Consider the following 20,612-nt stretch of genomic DNA (forward strand, 5'->3'; position numbering starts at 1 on the left):
TTACTTGGTTGTTTTTTTGTTTTTTTTGTGGGGTTTGTTTCTTTTTTAAACAAACTGTGGCTGTTCTGTTATATACAATGGCCTTTGGTGGGGAGGACACGTACTCACTGTGGATCCATATGTATCTACCTGTTTTTCAGGGAAAGATGAAAATAAATTGGTTTGCCTTTTTATATATTTTTGTTTAATATTACATATGTCAGTGAACTAGAAATCTGCAGTTTTTCCTCCACTGCTGTGATGTACATTATTTGAAGCATGAGCTTAATTTAGTTTTGAGGTCACTAGTTTCAAGGATAGTTTAAGCCATTGGCTTAAAACAGTGATTTAAAAATAGTTTGTTATGGTTGGTGATTTCTGACAGTATGGTGGCTTCACTAGAAGTGTAATTATAGTTTTTTCAGAGAAACTTCTGATCAGCTGCCTAGTGTGTGCACCAAGATTAATGTTCCCAAAATCACATTTCTCCTTCTGGAGCCCAAGATTTGGTTTTAAAGGGAACTTGGACAGGTATGCTGAAGTCGTGTTGTAAATTAGTGCCTCTAAGATGAATTAAAGGATTTCAAGACTCAGCTCTTGTAAGAAATGAAGTATTGAATGTTGGATATTTTTCTTTTGTGTGCTAATTTACGGTTTTTTATGTTGAAATTACATATCCATGTGCACTTCAGTTAATTAGGTAGTCTAAGTATTTAGGAATGTTAGGATTTTTATACATTGCTGCATGACAGAGATAAAGAGGACAATGCTGTGGAAGTAAGATTGATAGCTGGACAGTGTACACAATATTCCAACACTGTCTAGAAAGGAACATTATGTTGTCTAATGCAGATGAAGATTCTTCTTTGTCTGGCTTTCTTGTGTGAATTTGCTTTTTCATTTCCTTCTCTACATCATACAGTGTGAAATCAGTTCTTAATATGTGAGCATGAGAGTGAAAAAGAATTCAGTATATGTCAGATTTTGCCTCTTCATGCAGAGAATCTGTATGGACTGGCAGGAAAATTCTCATGTTTTTCTTTGCAACAAAAATATGAAAAGTTGCAGTTTCAGTTTAGAAAACAAACTGCTTTTAGATTTATTTAGTGAATATCAAATCTTTGGTGGAGTCATAGCTTTGTTTTTTTTAGTACAGAATGCTGCTTAAAACCAGGTTTTTTTGGTGGTTTTTTTTGTTTGTTTGTTTTTTGTTTTTTTTTTTTTTTTTTTTTTTGTTTGTGTTTTTTTTTAAGAGCTGTGTCTGGAACATCAGAAAATTAAAAACAAATATGAGGCAAGAGAGAGGAAAAATACTGCATTCTCCCAGGACTGTTTGTAGACTAGGCTTTCTGAAAAAGCTGTCACATAGAGCAATGTCTTGTAAAAGGTTCAGCACTCCATTATGAGCATCTCAGTGTGATGGTTTCTGATGATCATTTACTTAATTGCAGAAGTGACTTATGACTGCCACAAACTGCTTGCTCTTCTTCCCTCTCTTTCATTTATAAATTTGTTCCCTTAAATTATGGAAAAATGGGAGACGCATCTTAAATATTACACAGTGGGCAGGTGTGTGTGAGTGCTTGTATGTCTATGTAGAAATTTGTATTTCAAATGCATACTTACCATCTTCCAAAATAATACTTTCCCAATTTAAATTCCTCTGGATGTTTCTTCCATGTTGCAGGTTTAGAGGCTGAATGAAGAGCAGCCATATCTTCAGTGGTTTTAGTTAAGCCTGTGAAAGAAATTAGCAATGAACTTGTTTGTAACATTCTAAATTCAGCTTGTGGCATCTGAAGTTTGTGTGTTTGACAATGTCAGCATCAGACCAGGGCATTTCTGTGATTGTGTTCAATTCAACCCAGTGTGTAAAATGCAGAGGAAGGCAGTGGGAGGTGTGAGCTGTTCTCTTGTTGTCCAAAAGGCAGGTTGCTGAAGATTGAGGGTCCCTTGGACATCCAGTGGCCCAGATAAAGCTGTTCAGACTTTCACTCCAGAGACAGCTGGACAGTGTTTTTAACAAAACTTCAGTGAAGTCTGCAACCTGACACAAGGGACTTCCTGTGTGCTGTGAGCCAGGAGCACAAGGGAGAGCAGATGGGCTGAAGGGCCACTTCACCCAGTGAACCACATTGCCTTGAGAAAGAGTACAAGAATGACCAGGTAGTAGTCTGTGCTAATAACCAAATAGATTCTCTAAGGACAAAGTCTGTCAGTTCTTGGAGAAAGGTTTTTTGGATGTAAGAATGGGTGGATTTTATATAAAATACCACTGCTGACCTTGTTTTTGTGGAGGTTTCCATGTCCAGGACTGTTTGATGGTTTGTGTCAGGGCTGCAAGCTTCTGATACATCATCCTGCCTGCCTAGAGCTCTGATATGTAAAACCTTTAAAAAACCTTAATTTGTGTAACTAAAGATTTGTATACTATTACCAGGCTCTCACATTTTGTTACTTTTCTGCTTGTATCATAAGTCACCTACAGATAAATTTCTTACTTCTTATTCAGCATGTAGACTTACATGTATTCCTGGGCAGGAAAATATGACCATACAAAAGTGACTGAATTATTGCTCCCATATTTAGGTAGGGTAATTATAAACTTCATAGGCTGCTCATTGAAAAGATGAGTGCAGAAAGAAACTAAATGTATGCAATGCTTTTCTGGAATGTTCTTGCACAGCTACATCTGTGTGCAGATTTTTCTTGCCATCGGTATGGTTTTTGCTTCCTTTCTCTAGCTAAAACTATAAAGCTAAAAGTTGCTAGTTTTATTCACTTGAGAATAGCTGCATTTCTTGTTTGTACAGGGGCTCTACTGAGAGACAATTGCCTGAGATGGTTGTCTCAAATAGTGGTAATGTATAACATGTAGTCATAAATTGGGTTTTTTATGCAGTGCTTTATGGTACTGAATATGCAGCGAAGTTAAACAAGATAAAACTGGGGAAGAGATGGATTGTCAGATTAAAATACACTTAGGATACAACCCAGTACTTGACTTTTAATCCTATCTTTGGTCAGATAGCTAATATTTTCTTTGGTCCTTTTTCTTCTCGTTCTTTGTATTTCTTTCTCTTTTTTTAAAAATAATGTTGAAATTACATAAGGATGGGCTGTGAATGGAGGCATTCAAGATCTAGGGAAAAGAAAAGGAAGTGTGCATGTCTGAAACACTGGAAACCATCTTCTCTCTCCTTCCTTTCCCCTATTTCTGTGAGAGATACACAGTTATTTCCTTGTATGATTTTTTTTTGTCTGCACTAGTAAATGGGGATCACATTTCTGCTCTTCATATCTTCCCATTTGGTGTTCTTATTTTTATTGGTTTAAGGAAAGAACATAATGACAAATTCAAGCTGTGATGCTGAAATGTGTGAGCTTGCTCTGTCACTAATGAATTACTTCCTCCTTTTTTAAAATTAAAATGTACATGAGAGATCAGCATGAAGGCAAACTTATCATGTGGGAGATGGTGCTGCAGCAGAGCATGCTGAAGTATTTATGCATAGCTGCTGCTTGTCATTTAAGTGTGCTACAGGTTTGGAGGGAATTTTGTCAAATAAAATATATTTTTTCATGACATAGAGTGGGCCACATCAGTTTTGTGCATTTGTTAATGCCAGATTAAATTTTGTGTTAGAGATCAGAATCTATTGTCCTATCTGTGTTGCATACCTTGTGTAACTTGCATTACTGTGAAGGCCAGTGGAAATCTTGCAGTTGAAATCTTCAGTTTAAGACAATAATGCACTTTTTTTATACCACTGGGGATTAAAAAAGATAAAGTCGACTCTCTGGGCCAGTGCTTTGATAGCTGTTTTTCATCTCATTAAATGTTCAGTATTGGGCCTTACTGAATCTGAAAACCAGACCAGGTTCAATAATGTTATAGAAAATAATAAAATGCATCTTTGATAGCAAGTGGAGGGGAAACACAATGCTTATTCAAGTAGTTAAACAATCCTTCCAAATTCTGTCTTTACACAGGTTTTTTCAGCTGTACAAACAATTCTGCTAATTCTTGCTGTTGCAAACATGCTAATCCACTTTTTGATGCTTTTAAAGAATTTAAACTTTTTTTCTCTACAAAGATTACCATGTAAATACTGAAACACTAAAGCTAAAAGATCTTGAATGCTTATATTTTGATCAGTTGGTAAAATACTTTTGTAGCTTTGTATTAAAATGAAAATGAATATGACAGTGCTGTATTATATTTGAATAATAGGGAAAAAATTAACAATGCAGAATATTAAGGCATCAAAGATCTAGGAGCCTATTATAATTGTGTTAAGACCACAGAATACAGATATAAAGGATATATAAGAAATGTAGCAATATTCACATTCCTAATGGATTCATTGGGTGTCTCCTTGGGCAGACATGAAGCAGGGCAGGTGTGTGCTTGAACGGAGTTACTGACAGTGCTGTGTATTTCTGTTCCTGTCCAGATCTGTTTATATGGGCTTTGTTGTTAGCTGGAGAACATTTTGTTTCAGCTTTGCAAATACAAAAAATAAGGAGTTTATGTTCCTTCTGAGAAGGAAAAGACCAGCTTTTTAGTAGAAAACGTGTAATGAGACAACATGAAATTTAAGGTGTTCTGTGCGTTCAGGTTGTCTTTAACAGAGAATGTCACCTTTTAGGTGTTGTAGTTTAGCCACTACCAAGATTGTACTAATAATATGCAGCTCACAGATTTGTATCATAGAGATCTCTTTGCAGTGATTGATTTTGAGGATGTCACTACATGCTTAAGAAAAAATAAACCCTTGACCATTTTTGGGGGTGAAGCAAGAGTTCCCCACAGCATCCCAGGGAAAAATGTCAGGTGTAATTATCTTTTCAAAAGGCTCTCCTACAGGTGGGGCAGCAGGCTGTGAATTGCAATCTAACTTACACTACAGATGATCACAGCACACTGAGCAAAATGTTTTGGTGCAAGCAGTAAATTACTTGATTCAGTACCATTGATGGTTTATGTAACTTAGAGGAATGCTGTAATAAGTGGAGGGGAGAGAGAACTGGGAGTAGGGGGAGAACCAGCAATGCCAGAGTGGAAAGGTCAGGGGAAAAATGGTGAGAATTTATCTGTATTTCTCCTGAGAGAGTGTTTTCCAGCTATACTCCTTGCACAGGTTGGCAGGCATAGTTAGTGGGCACAAAGAAAGAACTGAAGAACTAATCCATAAAGATGTCACTTTGTGAATTACCGACTCTTGCTAGTGACTAGTCTTCAATATGTCCTAGAGGTTACCTTTAAAATAGTGTGAAAAAAAACTAATTTTCAGTTAAAGGCATCTAAAAATACTTTTTGTGAGCTAAACATATTCTATTTTTAAGCCACAACCATATAAAAAAGAAACCTGTGGTTCCATTCTGTGCTTTTGACTTGCTGTGGGCAACAAATTATTCCTGCCTGATGCAACTGGAGCTCCAGGCCTTTTCAGCTGTTCAGCAAAGCTTACTAACAATCTCATTGCTCACAAAGTAGTAGTCTTCCTTCTGGGACTTATTCTAAGGATGTACAGAAGTTGGGCAATAAAGTAGAAAAACAGGCAAGATTGGGAAGAAAAGTTTTCAGTGAAGCACTATTAGCAGAAGAAACAGATTGAGACAATGACATGGCCATTATTTTCACACTGTTTTTGAATACAGATATGTCATGCTTCAAGTTTCTGGGGTTTTCAGTTTTGTTTTTTTTTTTTTTTCCTCAGAAGGCTGCAGAAAATGGCACTTATAAGCAATTCTAAAGTTTAAGCATTTTTGTAAGTTCATTGAGTCCAACCCAGCACTTCAAAGTCCAGCACTAAATCATGTCCCCAGGTGTCACATTCACATGACTTTTAGATCCCTCCAGGGCTGCCCTGGGCAAGCCTGTTGCAGTGTTTGATAACCATTTCAGTGAAGAAATTTTTCCTAATATCCAATCTGAAACTTCCCTGCTGCAGCTTCCTAGCTTTTCTTTGGTAAATTACTGCTGTCTGGGCTTGTAGGACTGCAGGTCCAAAGTCTGGACTTCGGTTGTCCATTTTGTTCTTGCTAACTAAATCAAGCCATATGGCTAAGCTATGTTTTAAGTAAAATGAAAATGGAATTTTCATTTAAGTAAATGAAAATTCAAAACCTTTGTTGGTGTTTGTCTTAACTGATTTGGTGTTGTGAGGATGTAGATGAAAGAATGTTACAGTATTGAGTAACAATGCTCAAATATGGAGGACAGGAACAGTATAAAATCAGTATATCAATGGGGAAACAAAGGGCTGTATGTCTGATAAATGTGCAGTTTGTTTAGAAGTAGTTGAGAAAGGGGATATTCTCTATAAAATGCTAACTTTATTTGATATTTCTATTTGAGTTTTTTAATATCTCAAATATTCAAATAAGGAATGTTTCCCTGTTTCAGCAAATGAATTATTGAAGTTTACAATAAATTATTCTAAACACCAATAGCAGTATCCTGTGCCATAAAATTAATTCCAACACAAAAAAGCCCTGTGCAAATCTAGTTGTTACCATTTTTATCCTAGAAATTTTGCAAGTCTGGGTGCTGCTAAATGTTGTAGAACACCCAGAGAACCAATGTTTGGTACATGATTTATTTCCACCTCTCTTTGTGAGCAGTGCCCAGGGTGATACAGGGCACCACAAGGTTGCAAATATGAAGAAGCAAAGATGCATTCCATTTGGCCTTTCTCTGACAATAGTTTTAGTGTTACTTGCAGATCTGAAGGGGAATGTTTTTTTTTATTTTTATTTTTCTTGGAACCTCACAGTTATTACTAAAAAATCAATACATGCAGCTTTTCACTTGCTTTGAGTTGAATTCAATGTCTTTTGATGTTGTAGGACTCTTGTTGGGTAATTTTTGGTGTAGATGGTGTATTTATTTTCTCTGTGTGCTACATACTTGCAGTTTGGGAAATTAAAGATGATACTTTATATAACAAGTTTTGAAGTGACGGTGCTGTTGTTGAAAAGCTCTCTGGGTGAATGGGCTTATAATGTCCTTAAACTGTGTTGATAAAGCCTCTCTGTAGAATGATTAAGTATAAGAAACACAATGATTTCTAAATTCTTTCCCTTTTCTGCAAACAGGGTTATTTCCTTCTCTTTGAGTCAATGCTGGATTCTGTCATCTATGCAAAGGACAAGTACCTGGCAGAGGGAGGCTCAGGTTGGTGCCCAGTTCTTTTAATAAATTTAGCTCTGGGGATAAGCTAAATGAACTCATAGCCTTAGAATGAGCTATGTATGGATGAGAAAGTTGCCAGTCTCAGTGAAAAATGTTTCCATTAGTAGGAGCTTCAAGGCATTAATTTACTGTATAGGCAGTAGGAGAACATTAGATGGGGTACCAAGGTCTCAAGTTAATGGTGTTTTTAAGAATGGAGGGGGCTATTTATTCTTAAGTATAGACTAAATTTTTCCTCCCTATTTCTTCCCACATATGTGGGCATTTGTTTTCCCCCCCTGAAATCCAAGTTTCTGCATAGCTATGAACAGAGGAAAATAAGTTTTATCCTGTAAGATGTGATGCTGTTTGAGTAAGCTATTGTGGATTAGAGGAAAAGTGGATAGGGTGTTTTCCTGAGGGAGGGAAGTTGTGTGGGGAGGACATAGTTTCAAACATATGAAATAAGAAATTGGAATTACACTGTTTCGGTTCAGCATATTTATTCTGGTGGTAATATGTTCTTTATTTTTATTGCTTGAGGGTAGGGCTGTGACAAAACAAAAGTGCTTGCTTTGGAGTTCTTTTACTCATTTAAGTAGCTTAGATAATGTCATCTTAAGCAATATTTAAATGCCTGTAAGTATTTATTCCCTGATGCAGTTTTGTGCATGAGTTCTGCATGTGCTTAATTCCTTTGTCAGTATTGTATTTCATATTGACCTTTTTTCAGTTGTAGTCATCAGTCTGGGGTTTTTTTCCTCTTTTGTGCTAACCATGCACACAGTTTCACTACACTGACCTAATGACTGGATTAATGACTGTGTCACAGTGCTTGCTGCAGTGCTTCCCTCTGGTTGCGGTGAGCTTTTGTATACTACTGAGTGCCGTAGGAAAAATGGGGTTTATGCAGTTGTTCACAAAGCTGAATATACAAGCAAGAGATATCTTAGAATATTTACTAGCCACTTGAGCAATGTGACAGAATAAGAGTTTTCAGTAATGCAGAATAGTCCGGCCACATCAGGAACATAGGTGTGTACTCTGTGTAGATATGTGCTGATAATTTTATACTGGAATACAATTAAATCCAGAGACATTCTCTAAAATCGTAAGGAAACATTTTATGTTTAGCTACTACTTCCAAAGCCTTCTGAAAATGGCCAGAAATTTCTGACCTCTGTTTAAACTGTATTGTAGGTAGGTTTGCTCTTGGTTTGTTACTCCCAGAGATTCCTTTGAGAGGTGGGGTGTCCTGGTTCTGCAGTACACTCATCCTTTGGGGTCTGACAATGGTCTTGGGCCCTTCTTTGTTTTTTGCTAAAGCACACAGTGTTGTATAGGCACCGATGGGATTTTCAGTTCTGTCAGCGGTTTCATTAAGGTGCTTGCAGTTGCTTTCCTCTGCCAGCTTGTCCAGCAGGTGAAAGGTTGTGCCCTGGGTCCATGAGAAGGCTGCTTAGCAGCACAGAGTCTTCTGCAGCGCAACTGAATTGCACATCCAAATCCAGATGAGCCAGAACTAAGAGTTCACTCTGAGGTGAAACCTTACCAAAGAAACTCCTGAATCTGCTTAATTATGTCTAAAGGCACTTGGTACTATTGAGCCCAAGATCATTATTACAGAGGATGTTTGAAAGCTGAAAAAAGCAATAGCAGCAGCTGCAGTTTGACCAGATCTTTCAGTGACTGAGCCGGGAATAGAATCCAGATTTCCAGATATGTGTTCAGTCAGTCATATCATCATTACTTCAGTTCAGCCTATTGGCATGCTGGGGTGGATTGTGCCAAATTGTCTAGGGTAACGTGTACAGTATAGAATAGCTTTGTTTGGGAACATAACATTTTTGCTGCCCAGGGCCCATCTGTTTGTTCTTTAGAACTGTTGCTCAAGTATAGATTTTTTCACACATTTGAGTCCAGTTCACATTGTCATGGGGTGACAAAGATAAGGAAGGTGTCATTCGAAACATAATTCATCCAAAATATAATGCTCCTTCACTCAAAATGATGATGGTACTTACATGGAGTTACTGCTGTGTATCTGGAGGATTGCTGTCTTCCCCTTCAGCATCCTGAAGTTTGTGAGGCATTGCTGAGGGCTGAAGGATTTCCCATCATGTTCTCCCCACCACGTGAGCTGTTCTGGTGACGGATGGCTTGTGGGCACTGAGTCGAGAAGGACACAGATGGTCAAAGTGATGAATCTGGGAGAGCTCGGAGGAGTGTTTGCTCTTGTCCAATCAGCATTTTCCTCATTTCACCTGTGAGAAGGAATAATTACTGAATTATAAGCTTAATGGGGAAAAAAATGACTTGTCTGTCAGGATTGCACAGGAAGGTATTACTGAAAGAGCAGAGGATTTCCAGGGAAATCAAGGGTAACGAGGAAATGGCAAATGCAGTTTTTTGCAGGTGCTTTTAAATATGTACAAAACTCCAGTGTTTAGATGATTCAGATAGCTTTGCTAACATTTTCAGTCAAATCTCAGTACAGTGTATAGGACATGGGTGGGTCTGGAAATTAATGAATCTCTGTAGTCTTCTGCCTGAGCCCTGTTGGTGGAACACAGATTTCTTTTTGTGAAGTCTAAGTAGACATTGTCTTCTTTTGCTGCTATTAATAGTGAAAATGCAGATTAAATTGGAGCATTTTGTGTATACATTTTCCCTTGTTCTTATGCACATTGTATAATCAACCATGAGTTCCACTGCTGATTTAAGGATTTGCTGTGAGAACAAAGATTTAATAAAAATTTACTATGATCCAGTTCAAATATTTTATGCTTGATAGAGGTGATTAAATTTCTCTTTGGTTTACAGAATGTCCCAGAAATTTGCACTAGTCAGAGGAAGGAAGTTTGTAAAGTAGTTGATCACGTATTGTTGTGGGTTTAATTTTCATTTCCAGTGGCACTCCAATGCTCCTGTGTGTTCTGTAACCAAGGACTGCCAGTCTTTTCATCTCTATTCTCACCATACCATTGCATCCTGTGAAAACCATTCCCCTAAAAAATAATCCCTTAAAGGCTCTTATCCCTTGCTTTTGTTTTTTGTATCACACTGTCTTTTAATTTCTGGACCATCAGTGGTTGCTGTTGAAGGTGTGAATGCTGTGAGGCAAAGCCCAGTGTTGTACATACACACTGTAAAACAGCCGTGGGGAAGCTTGCAGAAACAGTCTTCACTCAGTGATGGCTTCAGAAACTACCTGCAGATACTCCCACTACCACAGATGGGGATGTTTTGTGCTTGTGTGATAGCTGTCAGGTGTGCTGGAACCAAGTGATTTGTTTTGGACAGGACAGTTTAACCATCTTCCTGTTAGGATTCTTTTCAAACTGTCTTTGTGCTGCTGAGTGAGTTGTAGGCTGTTCCTGGAGACAACTTCTGCTCTGATTTCCTCAGCTGCAAAGTAGGAGTGATGATAGTTTACCAATGGGATTCCAATTTCAGCTTGCTGATATTTATTTATTCTGTTTTAAATAGTCAGCAAGTGAGAAAAATGTCAGTGTCAGTACTTTAATGTCTTCATAGAACAAAAAAACCTTCTTTAGAGAAGGTTTTTCTTTACAATCACTATTTATAATAATATTTTCTTTGGCCTAAAACTGTTCTTACTATATGAAAGGTCTAATTTCAATTTGCTGCCTCTATCTTCAGTGTTTTGCAAGGTGGAAAATACTGCTTTTCTGACCTACCATGCTATACCAATGATTTATTCATTTTGATAAACTATAATTTCAAGCAGAGCTGAAGACAAAATTAATTTTACAGTTCACCAGATTCTGGGGAGGAAGAAAGAAACTTGGCTTCCGTTGTATTAACACTGCCCCTTTCATGTATTAATATAAAATAAAATTACATTAAATAGGGTGTTTTAGTTGACTTTTTTTTCTGAAATCTGGTCAAGAATTCAATGTATATGACTTTAGAGGCTTTAAAACTCTGAAGAACAAAACATGGGAATTTCTTTGTGAAAAGAACCCTAGCTAAATATAAATTGAGCTTATTTTACTATTTGTTAGGGTTATAGACAGCCATGTACATAGCAGCTGTTCTTTGTGAGTTTTCCAGTCAGGTGAGATTGCCAAGAGATTGACTGAGTTTGTTGGCAGCTGTTAAAAATGTCAGTCTTCCACTACTATTTGTAAAAGCTATAAAAAGTTACTTTTTCTGAAGATGTTTTTGGAAGAAGGAAAAGCACAAATGTGAAAATAGTGTAAAATTATGGCTTTATCCTGAAAGTGAGAGGGAGGGATGGAATCCATGAGGTTCTCTTCTGTCTGTTGGGCCACTTCCAACTCTTCAGATGCAGACAGAAAAGTGGTTATTTCCAGTATCTAGAATATTTTTTTAGGTTGTAAGGTAAGAATCAGCCAGAGCTGATAGCAAACAGGAATAAAACACTTGAGTAAGAATGTATGCTTTTTTTTCTGAAAATAAGGTCTTTTCATAGACATTTCCTGTTATTACAAAGCCCTTGCCTAAATTTCTGTTTGGGTGTCTGTCTACTGTTATGGAATATATTTTAGATTAGTCTCTGCATAGAAGCCAGAATAGGCTGTTCCAAATTATTTTCTTCAGACATCAAGTTTCCAGTAATTTCCTGGTAGTGAGATTCAACTACAAAGATATTTTGTTATGAATAGGAAATACCAGACTAGTGTGTGAAAATTCAATTTTTGTGTGTAGTCTCTTCTGTGGACAAATGGGATTCTAAAAAGTAAAGTAGCAGAAAAAGTGCCTTGTCCAAGAGCTAAAAAAGGGGTTTTTTTTATTCTTTTGAGATGTTATCACTTTTAGACAAAGGAGTAAAAAAGTCCTCTATGTGTGTAAAATAAAATTTCACTGCTCTGTTTCTGTTGTTACAGTTTATCCTGACTTGTGCACCATCAGTCTGGTAGCTGTTGGGGATATGAATAAACATGTGGACAAGCTGCTTTTCTGGGAAGATGTGTACGGCTTTGATATGTCTTGTATGAAGAAAGCTGTCATTCCAGAAGCTGTTGTGGAGGTGCTGGATCCAAACACACTGATATCCACAGCCAGTGTCATTAAGGTACCATATTACTTAATGCTGAGGAGGCAGATGAGAATTTTTCTTGGTGTATGGAGGAGGGGCAAAAAATTCACATGGCACACACAAACTTTGGCATCTTCAAAATTATAAAAGTGCAGTAAGCTTCTTGCTGCTAAGACTGGAAGGTTTATATTAATTGCTATTTTACCAACTTTGAGCTTTTAGTAAGGTAATTTTCCCATATTTAGACTGTTCTGTTCTATGATTTCTTCTATCCAAAGCCAAATTTACTTTGGCAATGCTCTACTGGTAACAGTGCATGCATATCCCTTTCTAATCCATGCTGTCATGAGCAGTCACTGTCCAGCTCAGATGGCTTATCAAATTTTGTCATCATGCAGCATGTAGCATAAGTGTTGTACTGAATGGCTTTATATTCATTTGTTCTCATTTAGCTGTCACGATTTTTACAATAACTTAAAATCAATGCATGTGCTTGTTTACTGGAGTTACAGTACAAAGTAGTAAAATTAATGAGTGGAACAGTGGCATTATAGGTAAATTATTTTAATCATTAGGTATCCCACAGAACAAATGGATTATGTTTTGTAGGGAAAGTTCAAAAATGTTCCCATTCATCATTATGATTATTACAGAAGGTACTTTGGTGTGTTTGCTGACATCAGGTGCTTCTTGTTCTGTATAGTTCATAGTGTAACTTTTCAGGAAGCAAAACATTCCCTAAAGAAAGACAAGGCAGCATGAAAATTCATAGAAGGCTTTGGGTTAAAGATCATCCAGCTCCCTGCTGTGGGCAGGGACACCTTCCACTATCCTAGGTTGCTCAGACCTCCCTGCAAGCTGGCCTTGAACAATTCCAGAGATCGGGCAGCCACAGCTTCCCTGAACAGCCTGTGCCAGGGCTTCACTACCCTAGAGTAAAGAATTTCTTCCTAATACCAAATCTAAATCTAACCTCTTCTAGTTTGAATCCATTCCCCTTTACCACTCCATGCTCTTGTGAAAAGTCTCTCTCCATCTTTCTTGCAGGCTCTGTTCAGGTACTGGAGGCCACAGTTAGGTCACCCCCAAAGCCTTCTCTTTTCCAGGCTGACCAATCCCAGTTCTCTCAGCCCTTCCTCACAGGAGAGGTGCTGCATTACCTTTGTGGCCTCCTCTGGACTCACTCCAACAGCTCCATGTCCCTCCTGTGCTGAGGACCCCAGAGCTGGATGCAGAAATCCTGCAGAGAGGAGGGAAGAATAACCCCATGTATCCACAGAGGCTGGGGACTTCCTGGCTGGAAAGCAGCTCTGCAGAGATGAATTTGGGGGTTCTGGTTGACACCAAGCTGAACATGAGCTGGTAAAGCACACCCTTGTGGCAGAGGCAGCCAGCAGCCTCCTAGGCTGCATTAGGAGGAAGACTTATCACCAGCAGCTCAAGAGAGATGCATCTTCTCTTGCACCCCAGGGAGTTGGCTGTACACCAGGGAGGTGAATTCTGGAGTGCCCTGTCCAATCTCATGCTCCCTGTGGCAGGAGTGAGATGACTGTCCTGGAGCAAGTCCAGTGAAAGACTGCAAAGGGGATCCTCTAAAGGTCTTTTTCAACCTCATTTATTCTGAGATGGATACAAAGCCAATCTGGCAAATCAAAATCCCCTGGTTTCAACCCACACCTGTTTGATGCTGTAGTTTACCATGTGACTACATGAACAAGGGGTAAAACAGGTCAAGATGCCTGTGAAAGCTGCTTACTCTCAACAAGGGGCAGCTGCCATCAAGAAGCAATTTTCCTGAACAGAATGAGCCTCTATGTGTAGTTCCATACCACTGCTAGTCAAAGTGTCTGTTTATTTGGGCATGTGAGGAAGAGGAGTTTCAGGTGTTTTGTCACATGTTTTTTAGTCTCTTCCCAATTTTGGAAAGCTGCAATAGTATTGCCTTACAAAAGTTCTCTCATAATGAGAACAACTGAACAACCTTCGTCTAAAGGGAGATCTTAATTGACATTCCTCACCATTACTGACAGAATTTTATTACCCTTTTTGACAGCATATCGACTGCAATACTGCATCCACTCCAGACTTGGAATTCTCTTCAGATTTCACTCTGAGCATTACAATGAGCACACAGTGTACAGTAAGACAATTTCAGTTTCTTCATACATGGTCGTTATTGCATTGGACTAAGAGACAATCCATTAATTATCCTTCATTTATCATCCGTCCTTGCCTTGAAGCATTCCTTTCTACAGTACAGAGGTGTCAGATGAGCTCTTTCTATAACGAGAGATGGATGTAAATCTCCAGTAATGGTCTTATGGGGTCAATGTAGGTAGGTGAGGAAAGGGAAGGATAAGGAGCCTTATCACTGGGATCTGTCTGTTTTATTCTCTAGCCCATTTTCTGAAATACAAGAAAGTCTGGTGTTAGCTTGCCTAAGTAATGCATTGATCTTTCAAATACTACATTATAAGCAAAGGCAGGATGGCCTAATTTTTACAGTAATGCCAGTGATTTGCTTTTATATGCAATACAAATTCTAAGTGCTTTCTAACAATTTATTAAAATACCATCATCAAATTTGACAAAAGAGCATTACGTTCTGAAATCAGTAGTAAAAACTGAAATTTTGCTCTCTAGAGTATTGTGAAACTTCTGGGAGTTTCATGCTTAAATCACATCACAAAATCAAATGTAAAGGGGTAATTGTTAGCTTACTTCTGATATATTGAGATAATTCTGCTACAGCTGGTTTATTGGGATTTTGCATGAGTATACAAAGAAGAGCTGCATGCTTCATCTGACATGGACACAAAGAATCTGTTTCTGTATGATATAAACTGCTTAGGGTGATGACAAAATCTTGCCTGTCTGCATCAGGCAATGTAATTCCTGGTTTGGATGTTAGGTCATGCTGCTGCATTTGCCAACATTTTTGCAGAGTAGCAGTCTGCATAAGAGTTTGTTGGTGTCAAAAAGTGAAATTTTCCCATGTATATAGTTTAAATCATTATAATTTTTAATTATCATAGGATATCATAGGTAGGTATCATAGGATAAATCTAGTTACCTCAGGGCGGAGTCAGGTTTGATTTGAGATCAAGCTCCACTGCAGCCCTGGCTTAATTTTCTTAATTTGGCCACATTTGAATAACTGATTACACAGGAATCTTTACAAAATTTTGATCATCTTTCTGATGTTTGGGTAAAATTAAATAGCTTATTTTATAAGCATAGTTTTTCCCAGTGCTAAGCTCTTACAAAAACTTCATTTCTGTTCTGTGATTCTGTGGCATCATTGGCATATAAATCAAGATGTATACCAGCATTTTGTGACTTCCAAGGAGAAGGGGAGGGAAGTGGAGCAAGAGCAGTGTTTCTGAAATTTTGCAACTAATGCAGGTTCTAAAAAATGATCAGAATGCTGTAAAGTATTTTTCACTTCATCATTTAAGTTTATTGACACTTTGAGTGAAATTTCCACAGTTTCTATGATGGATTGTAGAAGTTTAGTTGAAGGTTGACAGTTCATCCATCATATCAGGCTGCCTAACCTTGCAGTAAATGAACAATAAAAGTCCAGTGTTTATGTTGAAATTTTTGAGGAGATGCTTTAAGATTGCAATTTGTCCTTTTAAAATAATATTTGATGTTTTTCTTGTTTGCATATATTTTGTTGTTCTACTGGCTTTTCATTTTCTGCACAAAAAGAGAAAGTTGCCTACATTTCCCAAAATTCTAGGGTTTGGTACTTGTCTCTTAGGATTTTCCAGGGTTTTTTCCAAATAAGAACATTTTTAGATATCTTTGCTTTATTTACAAAGAATACTCCACGAAAATAGCAAATTGGAAGCCCATCTTTATATGCTTGTATTTAATTTCAAAGCAGCTTTTCCTCAGCCATGGAAGTGTGGAAGCAGATTTGGTTGTCTTATTCCTGATGTTGCCATTAATATTGCTGATAGCACAGCAGTGTTACCATCAGAACTAGGACTGTCTCTGTTGAATAATCTGTCCTTAGAAACCAGGCGACTGAAAAATGTAGGGGCACATAGTTCTGTTATTTGTTCTGGGGATCCTCTTGCAGAGCAGCTCATGCTTTGCAGTGTCCCTGGTTGTGTGGGTGGGTTTCTGTGCTCCCTCCCAGGGCATTGTGTGCATGCAGAGCAGTGTGAGGCAGACATTCCTGCACTGAAGTGTGTGGGCAGCATGGAGTGCACGGCTACTGTTGCTGAACTTGGTTTTGCAGAAGCTTTGCACTGTTAGGAAGTAATTTAGCTAGTAGTTAGAGAAAAGGGCTGTGGGCTCTTCTGTAATGTAATGGTTGAAGAGCTAAACTCTCAGCTGGCATCTCTAGAAGTAACAGCCATATTATTTATGAGTCTTCTGTTTCCTCCCATCAGCCTGTTTGTCTGTCTTTGCTAACAGGACAGGATGCTGGAAAAGCTGACAGGAGTCAGAACCATAATTGCAGGTTTTTAGCATCTCATTACCACACCTGCTTTGGTCATGGCTTGGAACATCCCCGGGATGCATCAGGCAGGAGAGGCTGCACTTCATGGTTCTGTGGCAAAACCATAGAATGCTTTGACTTGGAAAGGGATCCTAAAGATCACCTAGTTCCAACCCCTTGCCATGCCCAAGGGGTCCCACCCCTTGGATCAGGTTGCTCCAAGCACCACCCAGCCTGGCCTTGAACACTTGCAGGGGTGGGGCATCCCCAGTTCACTGAGGAACCTGTGCCAGGGCCTCACTATTGTCACAGTAAGAATTTCTCCTAATACCAACTCTAAATCTCTCCTCTTTTAGTTTAAAACCGTTGCCCTATCACTATCTGCCCATGTAAAACAATGTTAAATTCCTCTAAAATCCGTCCTTAGTTTTTCCTCAGCTGTTTTCTGGGTTTGGATGAATGTACTAAGGACATGAATGCCCTGCCATTATGATGAGCTTGTGTAAAATAGAAAAGCTATGCAGTTCACAAAACTAAGAGCATAGCATTGACACATCTGATTGGCTTGTCCTTCCACCTATTTGAAACTACTCTTATACTTCTATGTGACCAAAAAACCCCCTAGCAGAGTCATGCTCATAAGAGATGAGTCTCATGTCTTACTGTCGGTGCATCTTGAGTGTATTGCAGATGCTCCTGTAATACATTGAGTCATAGCCTTAAAAAATTATTAAGGCTCTAAATAGTTTTTTTTTTTTTCTTCCAGATGTTCAAGAAATTAAATAAGTCTTCCCAAAAAAAATTCTAATACTCATAAGAAATAAAAAATGATTGAGCAAAAAGAAACATTTTAAATGTCATCTTTTATGTGCTGGTTAGTCTTTTAGAAGTTCTGAGACCGGGTGGTGGGGTAGTTAATGTTTTTTTCTGAGAATATATTGCTTCTGTTAATTTTTTCTACATTCCTCACATGCATTGCCACAAAGAAGCATTTTCTAGCATTAATTTTATATATAATTATTTTAGCTTTCAAAGATTAAAGATTTTCAAAATGTGAAATGGTTGCATGGAATCATTATATGAAATTGTTCCAAAGTACTTTTATTGCAAGTTGACTTGATTTCAATCCTACAAAGATAATAGCAAAAAAAAATCGATTAGCCTGCAGAAGTGCATTTTCCTAATAAAGAGCTAGAGTTTGTCACTGTTGATTTTAATGAGACATCTGGCTAATATCAGTTAGTAGATGCTGCTAGAAAAATACTCCATTAATTGTATTCTAAGTTGATTACTGTGTGAGCTTTTGAGATAAAATATAATGGTGATTACCCTCAGTATAGAAATCAATTGACAAACTTTCCTTTTTGTTTGCAAGCATTTCCCCTGTGAGTCCATAAAGGTTGATCTTTCCTAGCTGAATAACAATATTCCCTGAGAGGAAAATGGCAGTATCTCTTCATTGCTCCCATGAGATTTTGTCAAAGAGAGGGTATGTGTATAAAAAGTAGGAGGGAGGAAGGGGGTGAAAGAAGGATAATGAGCTAGAGGACGTGACTGATGTATTAAAACCTTCAGGAGGAAAAATGAAGTTGAGTTGACTAGAGAAAATAATTCTGACTAAGGAAAAAAAAATCTTTGCTTGTTAAAATTTTCTTAAGTGTTCGGCAGTTTCATTTCTTAATATCAGGTCTTCCACTTGGGAGCCAGCAAGAAGTATTACCATATGAATCTTTGGTTCCAACCTTAGGTGTGAAACTAAATTTTTTAAGCTAGAAGTTGGAAATCTGGTTTGGGTACCACAGTTAAATCCACCTTGAATGCTTGATTTCTGAGTAAAGAAAATACTGCTCTACCATGTTACAAAGCAGGTTTTATCCTTCTCATCTGTTTGCTTATCTGTAGCTTCCTCTGCAGTGGCGTCCAGATTATTAATCTTTAAACCGCAAAATTCTGGGTTTTAATTGCCAGGGGTTTCTTTTCCCTGTGATAAAAATGCAGCAACTCTGCTGCATGGATGACAAGCATTCCATCTCCATGCTTGGATAAACTCCATCAAAAGCACATTATCTCCCACTCCTGTGGCCAGCTGTCTAATTGTATTTGTTGTAGCCACTCACTGTTGGAACATGATACTAGTGAAGAGCAAGAATGATAAATTACTCACTGTAGGTGATAGTGATGATGATAATTTTTAATTTCCTTGTTCCTAAGTGAATTGGTAAGGCTGCCTTTGCGTTCTCATAAGGAAAGGAGCAGTCTCATTTGTTTTGTTGTGTTAAAATGCTGCATGTAGAGACAGCCATTTTCTTTAGGAAAAAAGCCTTAGTATTCAGATGTATTTGAATTAAAATTTAGACTTTTCTTTGCATTTTGGCTAAAGGCTCTGAGTGGAAGAGTGTTTATAATAAAACCACAGCTGTTTGTGGTTTTATTATATTTGGTACATGTTACATGAATAAATGGGGAGAAAAATAGTCTTGTAATCATTTAGCTGGGAGGGAAGAAAAACAGTTTGAAGACAAGTGAATCTTACTGGGAGGACCTACTTAAATTACAGGTTTTTCATATGTTTGCATGGACACCTTAGAAACCCTCAGTAATGAATGAGGACCTTAAACTACGTGAACTCTTCATCAAAATATGGGGTTGAAAAAATCGGGTAGGAGTTTGTGGCTGCTATTTTAATTTCAGGAGTATTTTATTTTTAGTTGAGTGAACTCTTTGTTGACCTTTATGCGATGTTGCTCTGCAGTCTCAGTAATGTATATCTATGAATTTATATCTAATCCTTAATGTTTCTTTCATTTCTTATTTGGCCACCTTAGTTCCCTGGGTAAATATATTGGCTTTGTTTTGGGGTTGGAGTTTTTGTCCTCATAGCTTACCTTTTTTCCTGGCAAGTTATTTGAGAACAGGAATAATAATATTTTGGTAGCGTTTCCTAATATTTACTGTCCTTTGAGGCTCGAGCATGTGTCAGGCTGGAGTTGTACTTATTTATTACCAGTTTAGAAGTATTTTTTTTGTTTTCCTCTTTCATGGTATTCAGGAGACTGGCACTTGAAAGATTTTTCGAAAGAGGGTTTAAATGCTTACTGATTAGTTGTAGGTGAAGTTGTAAATGAGCTGTCAAAGGTGTCACAAAAAGATGAGAGAAATTGTAGGAGAAATAACAACTATCATTATGCTTAAAAATAATAAAAAACAAGAAGAAAAAGAATCCAAGGCAGTAGTTGTAGATCATCATTTAGAATTTATAGGGAAGTTACTTGCTTGTTCCTTTTCTTTAGTTTGACTTGTAAAAATGATGTTTAGTTTGACTTATAAAAAAGATGTTTAATGAAAATCTGGCCAGCCCTGTATTTCATTTTAATATGCATGTGTCTGTGATTGCTTCTAGTATGCCACTTGTGATTTTTTTTTCTTATATTTTGCTGCATGTGATAAATTACACAACAAGAAGGGAGGACCGAATCTTACTTCAAGTTGTAGACATTGGAAATCTCTTTCTTTGTAGTATTGCATATTTAATAGATGCTTGTGATTATTGTAGCTGCTGCAATTTGGGATACTGTTCAAAAGTCAAATGAAAGGAAAATATTTTGAACTTCACTTTTACAGAAGTATTTCTATGAAATGCACTTAAAAATAAGAGATACATAATTGTGCATTTCAACATAAACACCACCAAGTTACAAAAAGAAAGAAGGGAAGGTATAACTTCCTTAAAAGAAGATAGTAAACAAACCCACAATATTATAGCTAGTTTTTTATTATCAAGTATTTCAACTTTGATTTGTGTCAGTTTTTATATTTGTGAGATCTTGTTTTAAATACACCGGACTAGTGATGGTAGATAAAATTGAAAAAGCATCGTGTGTGTACTTTATTTCTACCTTTTTTTTCCTTTGCCCAAACACATCAGTATCTATAGTGGTGCAGTGCTTATACTAATACAGCTTGAGAGTGGT

At 37.5% G+C, this 20,612-nt stretch overlaps 1 protein-coding gene across 2 annotated transcripts in view; it reads left to right on the forward strand.

The window, feature by feature from the left end:
* The window catches only part of PRMT3 (protein arginine methyltransferase 3), a 54,410-nt gene that overhangs the window by 19,132 nt on the left and 14,666 nt on the right, over positions 1-20,612 (forward strand). For both annotated transcript variants that reach the window (XR_011000254.1, XM_068194176.1), the window contains exons 10-12: positions 7,084-7,162; positions 12,034-12,221; positions 14,239-14,325. Coding sequence is in view for 1 of the 2 variants with exons in the window: in XM_068194176.1 (XP_068050277.1) it covers positions 7,084-7,162; positions 12,034-12,221; positions 14,239-14,325 (354 nt within the window). In the remaining variant the exon portion in view is untranslated. The remainder of the gene's footprint in view (positions 1-7,083; positions 7,163-12,033; positions 12,222-14,238; positions 14,326-20,612) is intronic.

This window comes from Anomalospiza imberbis, chromosome 6 (assembly GCF_031753505.1).
Source record: "Anomalospiza imberbis isolate Cuckoo-Finch-1a 21T00152 chromosome 6, ASM3175350v1, whole genome shotgun sequence".
NCBI classification, from domain to species: domain Eukaryota; kingdom Metazoa; phylum Chordata; class Aves; order Passeriformes; family Viduidae; genus Anomalospiza; species Anomalospiza imberbis.